General features: G+C 50.8%; 1 protein-coding gene across 3 annotated transcripts in view; it reads left to right on the top strand.

Moving 5' to 3' along the window:
- MASP1 (MBL associated serine protease 1) overlaps positions 1-14,935 on the top strand; it is a gene marked incomplete at its 5' end in the record, with an annotated part of 59,790 nt that extends 44,855 nt beyond the window's left edge. For 2 of the 3 annotated variants that reach the window (XM_082461457.1, XM_082461456.1), the window contains one exon: positions 400-2,882. In XM_082461457.1, coding sequence (XP_082317583.1) covers positions 400-1,283 — 884 coding nt within the window. In that variant the 3' untranslated portion in view covers positions 1,284-2,882. Of the gene's footprint in view, positions 1-399; positions 2,883-6,097; positions 6,236-9,695; positions 9,810-12,670; positions 12,739-13,955 lie in introns of those variants that run through there. The other variant, XM_082461459.1, reaches the window with a different exon arrangement.
- Between the last annotated feature and the right edge of the window lie 453 nt (positions 14,936-15,388).

Raw genomic sequence — 15,388 nt, 5'->3', positions numbered from 1 at the left:
AGCATGGACCACATCTGGGTTCTGAGATGGCTTTCTAGGGAAGAAAGGGGCAAAGTGACCACTGCTAGAGATAGTCCTGGCTAAAGATGATCCAGGCCACAAGTGATCTTGGCTGGAATGGTTCAGGATGGTGAAGGCCCACATATAAAAAGGTCTGGTCCATAGACGGCCCTGGCTACAGAAGGGTCCAACTACAGATGGGCCAGACTAGAAAGACTTAGGCCAAAGATGACCCCACTCGGAGCTTCCCCAGGCTAGCATGGCTCTGTTATGTAGAGTAGGGTCCGTGGTGGCATAATCTACAGTGGGTGAGATGTGCATTTCTTTCAGAGGGTCTTTCCGCCTGGCTGACCTGACCCGTCTCTGTCTCTTGTCCCCGCCCCCTCCTTCTCCTTACAGTGTGTGGTCAGCCCTCCCGCTCCCTGCCAAACCTGGTCAAGCGGATCATCGGGGGCCGGAATGCAGAGCCCGGCCTCTTCCCATGGCAGGCCCTGATCGTGGTGGAGGACACCTCAAGGGTGCCCAATGACAAGTGGTTTGGGAGCGGGGCCCTGCTCTCTGAGTCCTGGATCCTCACGGCAGCCCACGTGCTGCGCTCCCAGCGCCGAGACAACACGGTGACACCGGTCTCCAAGGAGCACGTCACCGTCTACCTGGGCCTGCACGACGTGCGGGACAAATCGGAGGCTGTCAACAGCTCGGCCGCCCGAGTGGTGCTCCACCCGGACTTCGACATCCAGAACTACAACCACGACATCGCTCTGGTGCAGCTGCGGGAGCCCGTGCCCCTGGGGCCTCACATCATGCCCGTGTGCCTGCCGCGGCCCGAGCCCGAAGGCCCGGCACCCCACATGCTGGGGCTGGTAGCTGGTTGGGGCATCTCCAATCCTAACGTGACGGTGGACGAGATCATCAGCAGTGGCACGCGGACCTTGTCAGACGTCCTGCAGTACGTCAAGTTACCCGTGGTGCCGCACGCCGAGTGCAAGACTAGCTACGAGTCCCGGTCAGGCAACTACAGCGTCACAGAGAACATGTTCTGTGCCGGCTACTACGAGGGTGGCAAGGACACGTGCCTGGGGGACAGCGGTGGCGCCTTTGTCGTCCTCGACGACTCGAGCCAGCGCTGGGTGGCCCAAGGCCTGGTGTCCTGGGGGGGCCCCGAAGAATGTGGCAGCAAGCAGGTGTACGGGGTCTACACCAAGGTCTCCAACTACGTGGACTGGGTGTGGGGGCAGATAGGCTCCCCGCGGGGCCTGGGGGAGCTCCAGGTGGAGCGGTGAGCTGCCTGACGCCCTCGGGGCGCCTGCCCTGGCCAGCCCGAGCGAGGCTGCACCGCACGCTCCCAAACACGGCACGCTCCATGTTACTCACGTGACCGGTGGGATGGACCACGCTGCTCCCACCCTCCCAAGACAGCCCCTGGGACCCTGAGAGGCAGCAGTGTGGTACAGGAAAAAGGCCCTGCACAGGAGACCTGGGTCGCTGGCCCCGGGCGAGTCCCCTCCCCTCTCCAGGCCTCCTTCTCCCCGCAGTACAGTGAAGGAGCTAGACTGGGGCCAGTACCCCCCTACTCCTCTCCCGACTGCTTACCCCAGGGGCCTCGTTCACTCCTAGTCATTTGTCAAACCCAGTGGTCCTGGTCTCACTCTTGGCGTAACTGAGCTTGGACCTGACTGTTAGAAAATGTTTCCTTGCCTTGAGCTAAGTCCGTGTATTCTCCCAGCTTTGCCCTCTGGGTACGTTCTAGCAGAAAACTCCTCAGGTTTGGGGAGACAGGGATGACACCTCGAGGCCCCTGTCTCCGAGTGTAATGCCTTGTGGTACTTTTGTCCCTGGGTTTTCTCTCCCAAAACTTCTTGCAGTCCAAGCCTTATCCCTTCTGTTCCCTGTTAAAGGAATTTCAAAGGACAAAGAGAAAGCTGGGGAGCTCTGTGGTGACTGGAGGGAGGAGAAGGGCAGCGGGAGACTCCCCAACCCCGTTAAATTCCTACCAACAACTCAGAACACATCACTGGGACCCATACATCACTCCCGAATACCAGCTGACCACAGGGGTGTCCACACCTGACACTCCAGGCGAGCACGAAGCAACCTTCCAGCCTTGAAATGTGTCATCTGAAAAGGCTACCTGAGCCTCAGCCTCGGGCGTGAAGACTCAACTGGATTGTTTGGAGAAAGAGAAGGCTCACACCATGCTCCGCTGTGCCTCTGGACAGGGAAACAGAAGAAGGAGGGCTCAGGACATAGGAGTGACCCAATCCCACCAGACTGCCCAGCGTGTCTGCGGTCTGAGCTCTACAGAGAACACACCCAGCGTGGATGTCCAGAGAGATCCAGTCCTCCAATTTCCAGGAGCCAGAGCCAAGAGAAGCAGGGACTTGCCCGTGAAAGACAGTGAGAAGAGAGGGAGAGCCCGGAGTCCTGGGTTCTAGCCCCAGCTCTGCCCCCAACTGGCTGTGTAACCTTTGACAAGTCACTTTCCCTCTCTGGGCCTCAGTTTCCCCATCTGTAAAAGGAAGGCATCAGATCCCCCTCGGGGTCCTTCCAGCTCCAGCGTTCGGTGCTTCCAATGCCAGCAGCCTCTCCCTGGCCCTCACGGGGCTGATCATCCTCCTTCTCCCCAGGCTCGCTCTCCTGGGGACTCTCCATCAGAGAAAGAAGAAGCCCTGAGAGGGATTCCAAGGGAGCAATTGGGAAGCGTCCACTTTTCCAGTCGGGTCCTGGAAGCACACTCCTATGTGTATGAACAGTGCATGTAGAGGATACTGTATTTTGTATATTTTATATCACAAGCTTCACTCCTCTGTAAGTTTCCTCTGCACTCCGTTTCTCCCGTCAGGGGACTAAAGTGGAAATAAACCCTCTGTGGATAACCAACAGCCTTTGTTTTGGGGTTTGCTTATTGTTGATGTTTGTTTGTTTTGACTTTTTGAAGAAAACCTGGCCCCTCATTAAGACAAAATCTCTCCCATTGCAGGAAAAGTACAATTTTTGTCACCTGGACATCTTCCAAGTAAGGGTGATGAGGAATGGAGTTGGTTCTGGACATGTGTCCTCTCGAAGGCTGCCCGTTCCATCACGGAAGTGCCTGCCATTTAATTCCTTGAGTTCAAAGAGCTCGAATGAGCATGCAAGGCAAGACCGTGTGCACCTAGGTCTCACACAGGCAAAGGGAATTAGCGTCATTAGAGGAGTGGAGATGGCAGTACTTCGGGAACTTAAGGAGGGGGAGGTTCATACAGCTGAAGAGGATCTGGATAGCTTTGCAGAGAGGTTACAAAGAACGCACTGGGAGATGGGAGAGAAGGGGAGAGGGGACAGAGATCAAGCAGGAAAGTGTGCCCTGAGTAGAGTGGGGGCAGAGGGGATGAGGGGAAGGCGGACAGAGCCTCGAAGGTCATTCTGTGTTTGTGCTCTGTCCTGTAACCAGTGGTTCTCTGGTTTTGGGTATATCAGTATCACCTGGGGTGCTTGTTAGGAATGCAGGTTCCTGGGTCTCACCCATGGGAAATTCTGAATCAGCAGGTTGGAGCTCGAGCAGCATGCTGTGAAGAGTGGAGGGGTGGGGGGAAGGACCGAGCTAGAGAGAGCGGTTGGGAAACTGCAGCAACCATTCTGGAGAGAGGTGGTGAAAACCCCCGGGACCTAGGGCGTGACACTGCAGATGTGGGCGTGACACTGCAGATGTGGGCGTGAGGGAGTTTGAAAACGTCTAAGTAGTGTATTGGGCAGGGCTTGGTGAGGAGGCATCGTGTGAAATAGTGCAGACACAGAGGTGTGGAGTGACACAAGCTAATCTGTCAGTGAGGGCTCCCCATACAATGCGCTCCTAGTTTGCCTTTGTTTGGGGTTTGTGTCATAATGAAACTGTCATGCTCTTTACACTATTGAGAGCTAAAAGAATCTTACATTATGCCTTATACTTTATATGTAGCTGATTTCAAAGATTATCATGTCTTGTATTCTATTACATTTCAGAGTTTTACTTTCCTCTAGATATTTGGACTTTATGTTGTGACATATTGAGACACAGGTGTCATGAGGTTGCATGGAGAGCACATTGTGACATTACTCTCTGCTTCTTCTGGTGACTTTTTTTTACCAGTTTAGTGGCTGATTAAATACGGGTGTTGAAGAAGAGGGAGGCAACGAGGATGCAGTCCGTGCAGACGTTAACAGACATCTGGAATAACAAAGGGAAGACAGATGGGTGGTGAAGGGTGGAGACCGGGACTTGGGTTTTCTGTGCTTGAGGAGTTTATGTGCAATCCAGCTGGAGACGTAAGGATCAGTTCAGAGGAAAGGGCAGATTAGAGACACTGATCTGAAATTCATCAGGGTCTAAATGGTATGACGGCATGGGAGGAGATGGCATTATCTACTGGAAGAGAAAAGAAAAGGGGGCTGAGGACTCAAAAAGGGAAACACGAGCATGGACGGCATGGAGAGGAGAAGAGAAACCCCAAGAAAGAGACAAGAAAGAGGAATCAGAAACACAGGAAGAGAGGAGCTTCAGAAGCCAAGGAGGGAACGTGTCAAGAAGGATAAAGTGATCAACAGTGCAAATGACCCAGGACAGCCCAGAGGACGCTTCCAGGCTGGACTTCCCTGGGTGCTGGGACCCGGTCTCTACTGTCAACTCTGAGAGAGGATCCAGGGAGCAGGCCCGCGCTCGTGCTGAAGTCCTTACCCTCCCTCCCTCTTACTTTATCCTCCTCGTCCTTAATCCTCCTCCTCTTCCTCCTCCACCACCTCTTTCTTCTCCTGCTTCTTTCCCTCTTCTCTCTCTCTCTCTTTCCCCCTCCCTCCCACACCCTCCCTCCTTCTCTTTCTCTCTCCAGGCTTCTCCTAGGTTTTTATCTCTTTCCTGAGATAGCACACTGCCCTTACATCCTCCCTTCTCTGTGGTTTATATGCTCAGTTCTCCAGGTTTTGCTTCCTTGAAACCTACAAATCTTTTATTCTTACCACAGAGTCTGACTCTTCAAATGGGTTTGTATTTCCAGACTTTGGCTTCTGCTTTGCTCTTCCAAAAGTCAAAGCTGTATCCAGCCTCACCTAAAATAACAGATGCTCCAGCTTTAACAGCGGGCAGCCACAAGGCGAGGAGATTTCCTAGAGATGAAGAATACGTGAGATAAAATTTCAGAAATAGTGTTCTCCTATACATGTAAATATCATCTTTAAAGTTCCAGTTATGGGCCCAGAGTCATTCTATCTCCATCTATGATTACAGATCTATTAAATATTCAAATGGCCACTTTATGTCCAAGTTTGTGTGGAGCATGGCACTTTCTTCTTTTGAATCCACCTCCAAAGGACAGGGAAGGATGTGGATACTGGGTGTCAACTCCTCTTTCCAGAAGCTTGACTATGGAAGAGAGGAGAGGGAGAGACTGTGGAATGAATGAGAATCAGGGAAAATGGAAATTTGATTTTTAGGATGAGAGGTCTTGATCATGTTTTGGAGGCATAGACAAAGGAGAGATGCAAGACAGAGGAGAGGGGTGCGAATCCTCAAAGCCAGGTCCCCAAAAGTCTGGAAGTGAGGAGATCCAAAGCCCAGAATTAGTTCTGAAGAGAAGAAAGTTTACAGAGGGAGCAGATGGAGAGGAGGATGTCTTTTGGTTTGGTTTGGTTTGGTTTTTCCATTAGTAGCAAGTTTTTCTACAAACTTTCTATGAAGTGATCTTTGGCAAATCTGGGCTTATAGCCAGCAGCTTAGCAACCCCAGCAGAGAAGGACCTTCTAGCAAAATTCCCAAGGCAGGCTTTCATTGGCCTGGCCAGGGTTACATTCCCATCTCTGAGCAATCGCTGTGACCAGAGTATAAGAGGCTTTCATTAGTCAGGTCTGGGTCACATTCCTACCCCTAGAACCAGAGGTAAGATCATTGCAACTCAGGCTATATGGACAAGAAATGGGGGAAGAGTGGGCCCCAGAGGAAAATTGGGGTGCTGTTACTGAAAGGAGCAATGGATGCTGGGAAATCAAAAATAACAGATGTTCCTAACAGAGGGTGATGTGCTAGTAGCTCTGGCAAAGGGCAAGATGGAGCCCACAGTGTGATCTGTCCTCCCTCCCTTGGCTGCAGTGTGTGGGATCCCCAAGTTCTCCCGGAATCTGATGGCCAGGATCTTCAATGGACGCCCAGCTCAGAAGGGCACCACTCCATGGATTGCCATGCTGTCGCACCTGAATGGGCAGCCCTTCTGCGGGGGCTCCCTTTTAGGTAAGGAGAAGGTGGAAGGGGTGGGGAACCCAGGATTAGAGGGTAGGGTAGAAGGAAAGGGACCTGACCCTCTTCCTGGAGACTGACAAGATTTCTTCACTGAGAATCTTCCACAGTAGTAGCAGGACCCAGAAGTACAAAGTGGTAGAAAGAAACCTTAGCTGGAGCCAGGAGACATGTGTTCTGTTCTAGCTGGCTCCTTCAGCCAACAACACTTCCCAAGCCCTGGTCACTCTCTGGCACTGAGAAGGGTGAGGGAGTCAGACCCTTAAACATGGATTACAACACAAGGCACTTACATGCAGCTCAAAGTGAGGGTGTGCCAGCGCCGTGGGACCAGGGGGAACCAGGAAACCCACCCTGGAGGAGTCAGAGAAGGGAGATTTACAAAGCCTTGAATGCCGTGCTTGGGAATTTAGATCTTATCTTGAATGCTGCTCCAGGTTTATAAGCATGTTCTGGAAAGTTCTCTCCTGAGACAGCATGGATTGAAAGAAGGGTGAATCTGGAAGCCAAGAGTCCAGTGAGGCAGCTATAGTGCAGTAGTGGGGAGGGAAGTCATTAGCCTCAGAAAAAGGACAGGGGATGAGGAATAGAAACGAAGCAGATTCAAAGCCATTGAGAAATAGGATTGTCAGAATTTTGTAATGGACTGAACGTAATTGGGAGTGGGAGCAAAGGCAGGGAAGAAATGATTGATGGCTCTTCCTGCCTGTTTAGTCCAAATGATCTAAGGTCCATCCCAGCTCTGACATCATAATAAAAATTAATAGCAATCTAGAGTCCCCCTGACCCTATCACAGAGGAAGAAGGCATGGATGGGTCCATTTCTGCCTGGGCAGCTCTGGGGCTGCTGGTCTCGCCTCGCCCTGACCCACCCTCCTCCTCCAGGGTACACTCAGGTGAGGACAGCTCCCAGACCGGGATCCCCGAGAGGAGGCGCAGGCTCTGGTGAGACTGCAGTCTGGACATCCCGAGATATGTGAGATGGTGACCCAGCAGAGGGTCTGATCCTTATATTCCCACAAACACAAAGATGAGTGGTCTCACCCTATGGGGCCTCCCAAAGGGGCACGGAGAGTGAGCACAGGTTAAAGGGGAGCCCAGTGGGGAACAGGCAGGGGAGAGGACCAAGAATGAGAAGGGGCAGAGAGACAGAGAGAGGGGTTAGAAGGACAAGGACAAAGACAGAGAAAGAGACAGAGAGACAGAGGGCGTATGAGAGAACTAGAGAGGGAAGGGAAGAGAAATTAAGGGGAAAATGAAAGGAAGCAAATACAACCAGAGGAAGAGAAACTGGTGGGGCATGAGACGAGACAGAGAGAGAGAGAGAATTGTGAAAGGCATAGAAAAGCAGGGAGGACCCAGAAAAGAAAGCATCAGAAGAGAAGCAGAGAGAGGGGAGGAGCCGGCAGGGAGAGCAGAAGGGAGCAAAGACGTTTCTGGTTTTCTTAGAATGTGAGTAAATAGATGGATTACTGCCCACGGTTTTAAGAGTTAGATTCGTTTTCTGAAGCCTTGAGTGTTTCAGTTCAATGATGTTCAGCACTCACTTGTGTCTACTGAGTGTTTATTCCCACTTCTCTACCCTCAGCCAAGTTACAAGATCTGACTTACTCAGCCCTCCCCACAGCTCTCCTTGTCTAGAATCTCTCTCCTCCTCTGTTGTCTAGTTTTTTAGAGGGAGGGAAAGGCAGGAGAGGGCAGAGGAAGCAGGGAAGGAGCTGAGGGACAGACAGAAAGCTCCCGCTCAGTGCCCACCCTAAAGCCTGAGTTCTGGCTCAGGGACTCAGTATTTGCAGAGCTGCGAGGCAAAGCCATGTCTTTGGACTCACCACTGCATATCCTAGGTTCATCTAAATGGCCCAGAGCCCCGCTCCAAGGCACGCTCCCTGATCTGGGTACCTCATCCCACTTTACCTACCTAGAAAATTAGCCAACAGCCCCTGGCTGTGGACAGGTATCAAAAATGCCACCAGGGAAAAGAGGGTGGCCTGTGCGGAGCTCTATCCAGAAGCCAGTAGCCAGAGAACATAGCTGCTCCTGAGAGGGCCCAGTGGAGCCTGGGACCTGCTCCAGAAAGGGACTCTGCCCTGGACTCTGTACGTGGCCCTGATACCCCACCCCAAAGCCCTGGTGCCTTTCTTTCTGCTTGGCTCAACCCAGCATGTCTCTGGGCTCAGCTATTTATGGGTTTGTCATCTGTTCCACCTTAAGGATGAACCGAAGCCTGACCCTATATTGAGCAAAGGGCAGGAACCTGTCCATCAAGGGAAAGAGACAGCCAAGATGTAAGAGATGTGCTCAGCTGACCATCAGGAGACCCAGGGTCTGGCCCTGGCCCTGCCACCAACCTGCAGAGTTGCCCTAGACATCCTTGCTCTCCTCCAGGCCTCAGAATCCATGTCTACAAAATGAGAGGTTTGGATCAGAGCAGTGGTTCTCAGCCCTGGGGGCAGTAGAATCATCTGGGGGCACTTTTAAAGTGTATTTGTACCTGCGCCTCACTCCCATGACATAGATGGTCTGGCTTCAGGCCCAGGTACTATTTTTTTTTTTTTTTTTTAAATTTTATTTATTTATTTATTTATTTATTTTTGGCTGTGTTGGGTCTTCGTATCTGTGCGAGGGCTTTCTCTAGTTGTGGCAAGTGGGGGCCACTCTTCATCGCGGTGCGCGGGCCTCTCACTATTGTGGCCTCTCTTGTTGCGGAGCACAGGCTCCAGACGCGCAGGCTCAGTAGTTGTGGCTCACGGGCCTAGTTGCTCCGCGGCATGTGGGATCTTCCCAGACCAGGGCTCGAACCCGTGTCTCCTGCATTGGCAGGCAGATTCTCAACCACTGCACCACCAGGGAAAGCCCCCAGGTACTATTTTTGGTGATTTGTTTGCTTGTTTGTTTTTAATTCCCCAGGTGATTCTAAATGTGCACCCAAAGTTGAGAAGAACCACGTACAACAGTGCTTTCCAAACTTTAACATGCATAGAAATTACTTGGAGATCTTATTAAAATCCTCAGATTTTACTACTGAATGCAGATTCTGATTCAGTAGACGTATGGTGGGGCCTCAGAGTCTGCATTTCCAAGAAGCTCCCAGGTGAGGTTGAGGCTACTGGTCCAGGGACCACACCTTGAGCAGCAAGGCCTGAGGGGCAGCCAGTGAGCAAGAAGTTTCTTGTGGACACCTTGGGCTGTCCGGAGCTCACCAACCCCATGGGTTTAAGGGAGACCTGAAATCATCTTTAAAACATTCAGTTTTGGCCTAGGTTGGATAAGGCAGATGAAATCACAGATTCGACTCCCCATTTTCAGATTAGGATCATATGAGTTTCTGCCTTGGGGCTGTGAAATGCAAGGGAGCGGGGTGCCATGGAGAGGAGAGGTCTGAAAGCCCTCAGCTTGAGACTGTGGGAAGCAGGATGGGGCCGTGAGGACAGTGTGTGTACAATTCTGTTCTCAGGCTCCAAATGGATTGTGACCGCGGCTCACTGCCTTCACCAACTGCTGGATTCAGAGGAGGCAACCCTACATGGCTTGGACTTGCTCAGCCCCTCTGCCTTCAAAATCATCATGGGTGAGTGCGGAGCAAGGTGATTCCTGCAGCCAGCTGTGGTTCTGGGGATGGGGTGTGTCCACTCACTCACTCAATCATCAGGGAAGGTGCCTGGGATGAAGGAAGAGTCAGGACTGGAGGCCAGGGACCTGCATCTAAGCCCAAGGCTGTGATTCTCAGGTGGTGGGACCATGAGCAGGTCACTGAAGGTGAAGCCTCAGTTTTTATAGTAAAGAGACCCATCTGGATAATTTCCAAAAATGCTTCAGGCTTCTGTGAATCCATGGTTTCAAATGGATCATACACAAACAATCCAAGCTTCCCCTCTCCTTTGTAAAATCAAGACCACCAGCTGATTCAGTTTAGTTCACCACATATTTTATGTCCTGACACTATGCCAGGATCTAACTACACAAGTTCCTGCCCACAGGGACTTAGAGTCTAATGAAGGAATAGAATATGAGCACAGAGACCTCGAATATAAAGTAGGAAGCAGTAAGTTCTATAGGAGAGGAACAGATAAAGGGCATGGGAGTTCGTAGGGAAGAGATTTCTAATTGAAGAATCTAACTCAAGACTCTGAGAGGTTTCATGGAGGGAGGCAACACATGACCCAGGCAAGGAAGGCTTGGACATATGGCAATGGGCACTGGAATGAGTATTATAAGGCAATGGGATCAGGTCATGAAGAAAGACAGAGGTCAGAGCCATGAGAATATGTGGAGAAGGGCAGGTAGGATGGGATGCCTTGAAAAAGGTAGATGAAGGGCAGTATAAGGGTTAAGGCTGGGAACATGGGCTGAATGGGACAGGGGCTGACAGGAAACAAGGTGTGACCTTATCCTCTAAGCTTGCATTGCCCTCATGCCTCACATGCCTTCTTCTTGCCCAGGCAAGCATTGGAGGTACCGGTCAGATGAGAATGAACAGAGTCTCAACGTCAAACAAATCTTCCTCCATCCCCTGTATAACCCCAACACATTTGAGAATGACATGGCTCTGGTGGAGCTGTTGAAGAGCCCGGTGCTGAATGACTTTGTGATGCCCATCTGTCTGCCCCAGGGGCCATCGCAGGAAGGTACCACCCCCACCTGTGATTCCACCTCTGCAGAGCACCTGGTGCCTCCATAGAGCCTTCTTCTCCAGCATTGCTCGGGCTCTGGTGCCAACTGAGCCAGCTGACCATGTCTGTGTGATTCCTCAGCTGCCTCCCCTAAAACAGCTGAGTCAAAACTGGTTCCAAGGTAAACAGGCAGGCTTGATCAGTACTGCAAGCACCATATCAGTCAGGGTCCAGATAGGAAAACAGAAACCAGACCAGTTATTATATCAGAGAGAATTTAATATAGGGTATTGGAGGACTGGAGAAGTAAAGGGGGATGCTGAGATAATAGAGATAGCACCTGCAGGAAGAAACCACCACTCCTGGGGCTGGAGAAACAAAGAGAAGAAGTTGGAGGTATAGAACCTAGAAGCTTGACAGGGGCCTGTGAAGCAGGAACTCAGACGCTGCAAAAGAGGCCCTGTGCTGATGGTGCCAGGGAGAATAGCTGGAACCAACCGCCGCTGCTGGGGTGAGGAACCATTGCTAGGGTGATGCCAACAGGAATGGCAAGCCTTCCTGGAAGTGCCCCCTATTTTCAGGAACGCCCCTGACAAAGCAGATCTGCCACTTCAGAGTCTCATTCGCAGCATCACGAAGCAGAGCGTAGAAGGGTACGTTTGGAGCTGAGAGACAATAGCTTAATCACCAGCACAGGCTCAAATCCCCATGCTGCCATTTCCTAGTTGGGTGACCTCGAGGAAGTTGCCTAACCTCAAGGCCCTTCCCTCTACACTGGGGATAATATCCCATGGGTGGTTGTGATGTTTAAATGAAATAATAATCAAACATATCCAATACAGAGTGAGAGTCCAACCCAGGGCAGTTGGCTTTTGTTTCATCCTGTTCTAAATTCAGTGGTGCCATGTCACAGATCACCTCCTTTAGTTCAAAGAAGTTATTTTTTAAAATGGCTGAATGGAACCTGAGAAGTATTCAGGGGAAGTAAGCCAACAGGAAAGGTACAGGCATGGCTCTGATTCATCAGATGCCATGCGCCTACCATGTGCCACTTGATTTACATTAATTAATTTATGTACTACTTATAAAAACCTTGTGAGGTGGTATTGTCCCATTTTCCAGATGAGAAAACAGGCTCAGCAAGGTACAGTGACTTACCCAAGATTCAGCTTGTAAGAAGTAGATCTGGGGATAGAATTCAGATCTTCCAACTTAAAGCCCAATGTTGTTTTCAGTATCCAGGCTCTTTTACAAATGAAGAGATAAGTGTTCTATCAGTGCTCAACCCATTTCCACACTGCCTCGAGATCTGCCAACTTCATAGACTTCTAGAATATCAGAGCTGGGAGAGGTTTTAGAGAATACCAAGTCCAGCCTCTTCATTTTATGGATGGAGAAACTGAGGCTCAGAAGGGGAGGGAACATAGCATATTGTGGGCTAAGCTGGACTTTGTATTTATTCAGTTATTTATTGAGCACCTACTATGTGTCAGCACTGCTGTAGGCATGGCGATACAGCGCCGAATAAGATAGATGAGATTACTGCTCTCATGGGGTCTAGGTTCCAAGCTAGTTGGGAGTGGGAGAGAACAGGCAACTAAACAAATAAACCAGCTAACGTCTCATAGAAACAAATGCCTAAACCTCTGTCGTGGGTAACCTCCAACCCAGCAGTCTTCCTCCCCACCATGCTGCCATTCTCTGAGGGGGCAAACTCAGCCCTTCCTCCACAGGCAGAGGATGATGGGGCTGCAAGATGCCACCCTCTGAAAACCCCACAGACAGCCTCTCTGCTCTCACTGTGTCTTCTCTCCTCCAGGGGCCATGGTCATCGTCAGTGGCTGGGGGAAGCAGTTCTTGCAAAGGTTCCCGGAGACCCTGATGGAGGTGAAGTTCAATGTATACCCTTCAGAGGGTGACACCTCTGCCCTGCATTAGACCTTTCTGCACCATAGTGCCCCTTAGGGGGTTAGAGGCTTCGGCAGGTGGTGGGTGAGAGAGGTACCAGGGGCCCAAACTCACCTTCAAAGTTAAATGAGACTGAATCCCAACTAGTTTGATCTGTTTGTTCTACATGTCATAGGGCTCTAGTCTCTAAACATTGCTTAATGTTTCTGTAGCTTATTAAAGTCTCAATTTATGGAAATTCTTCCAGAAAACAGCCGGCTTGGACACCCCCAAAGGTGATCCATCTATATACATCATGAAGAGTCACATAACAGAGTAACCAAGAATGGGCCAAGGAATGGGCCTTGAGAGCTGCAGTCCTTGCAGCAATGAACTTGACTGTTGCATTTAGAAGTTTACATTCTTGTCATATCAGAAAAGAACACTGAACCAGGAGTAAGGAGCCATGGCTCCAAGTCCTGGCTCCTAGTAACCTGCTGCAAGATCTTAAACGAGTCATCTTGCCTCTCTAGACCGCAGTGTAGTATCTCAAGCTGCAAAGTCAGGGGCAACGCTAGATGTCCTCCAGGAGCTGCCTGGCTCGGACATTACCAGGTTCTAGGACTGCCACAGCTAGTCTCTAAACCCTTCAACATGCATTATTTTAGCGTACTTTAAAATTCTGGATTGGCAACAACAATTTAGCCCTTCAATCATTAACTCTAGAGTGTTTATTCGGTGCCTCCCGTGTACCAGACATTGTATTAACTACTAGGTATGCTGGGAGGTAAGAGGACAGATCTGGCCCCTGGCCTCCTTGGGCTTACAGTCAGGTGGGATAGACAGAAAGCAGTTATCAGTGTGATCAGTGGAATGAGGAAGAGGTGCAGGATGCTCCGGAATGTACAGCAGGGGCCCTGACCTTGTCTTAGGGGCACAGAAGGGCTTCCCAGAGGAAGTGACACTTAAATGATGCACGAGCGATGGACAGAGGTCAGTCAGGCACTCAGCAGCTTGCCGAGGACATGTGCTCACGACCACCCTGCCTGACTTCCTCTCCCCACTTCTCTGGGAAGGCCATGGCCCCAAAGAGACCTGAATGCCTCTGGTCCCCTCCCAGCAAGGGCCAACAGGAGTTGTGCTTTTGGGGGCGGTGTGACCCATTCAGTTCTTGGTTTGGCTGAATGAGACTCATATGTTTCCTCTTTTTATTCTAGACATCCATTCCAATGTTTACCCCCAAGCTGAATCAAGGGCAATAATAATCACAATACCTTACTTTATGTATCAATGTATCACCTCAATTCAAAATAACATTTCCTGAGTACTGACCACGTTCCAAGCTGTGTGAGATAGAAATGGACAACATACAGACCGAGTGTCTGGAGGCTCACACTGTGGTGGGGGAGAACGTAAGTGAATGCTTGCTGCAAGGTGAGCCTCACTAACCCTACACCACCTACTATTTATGCAGTGTTTGTAGTTTACAGAATATCTGCTCATTCATCTCCTCTTTGCGCAACAACTCTATGTGATTAGTATGTCAAATATTGTGACTCCCATTATTCGGATAAGGAAACAGAGTCTCAGAGATCTGAGAAAACAGTGATGAAGGCTACGTGCCCCAGGTCCCACAACCAATAATGGGAAGAGTGAGGAAAAGAAGACTGCCCATAGGTTTTGCATACACTGCCATATTTGAGATAATACATGTGCTAGGCAAGTATTATTATCTCCATTTTACAGATGAGAAAACTGAGGCCCAGAAAGGGCAAATGACCTGCGCAAGGTCACACAGCAAGTTCATGACTAAGACTGTACCAGAACATGGATCTCCTGATTCTGCATTCAGTGTTCCTTCACCTGTACCATAGGTAGTTTGTGAGGCCAGGCCTAAGGCAGACCCAGGCTCATCCAGGAAGGGGATGGGGATGAGTCAGCTCTAGAGGTGTCAGAGCAGCAGGGCTCCTCAGCCAGGGGTGGGGACCGACAGTGGCCTTGTGTTCCAGATCGAAATCCCAGTTGTTGACCACCACATCTGCCAGGAGGCCTATACCCCACTGAAGAGGAAAGTGACCAGAGACATGATCTGTGCTGGGGAGAAGGAAGGTAAGTCAAGAGGCCGACGTACAACAGGGCACCACCAGCCAGGGAGGGGAGCCGAGCCTGGCAGTGGAAGGACTGGAGACCTTGGAGCTGGCAGGTTGAGTAGCGGCGTAAAGGGAGGAGTGAGGTGGGGGAGAGGGAGGACGGTCATGAGAGGAAGGATTCCACTGAAGAAACTGCATCGGAGAGAAGGGGGCTAAGTAAGGAATTTCCATAATTCCTTTCTCCCAGCCCAGCTCTTGCCTTATGAAATGAGAGAGTCCTAACCTGCACTTATTAAAATCACTGAGGTCTGAGGAGGTCTGACCCACAACAGCTGAGAGTCCAGGTCTGGGTCCAATGGTCTACTGCGCCCCCTGGTGCCTGATTCTCTGAACTACAAGGCAGTTGTGGAGAGAAGGCAGCTTCTCTGGATTTGGGGCTAGGGAAGGAGACACTTTAACCTGCCTCACTTCTTCCTCTAGGCGGGAAGGATGCCTGTGCGGGTGACTCTGGAGGGCCCATGGCGACCTTGGATACAGAGAGAGGCCAATGGTACCTAGTG

The sequence above is a fragment of the Balaenoptera physalus genome, assembly GCF_965194825.1.
Source record: "Balaenoptera physalus genome assembly, chromosome: 4".
NCBI lineage: Eukaryota > Metazoa > Chordata > Mammalia > Artiodactyla > Balaenopteridae > Balaenoptera > Balaenoptera physalus.
The sequence above is the reverse complement of the archived record's forward strand: the minus strand, read 5'-3'. Positions and strand labels throughout refer to the sequence as shown.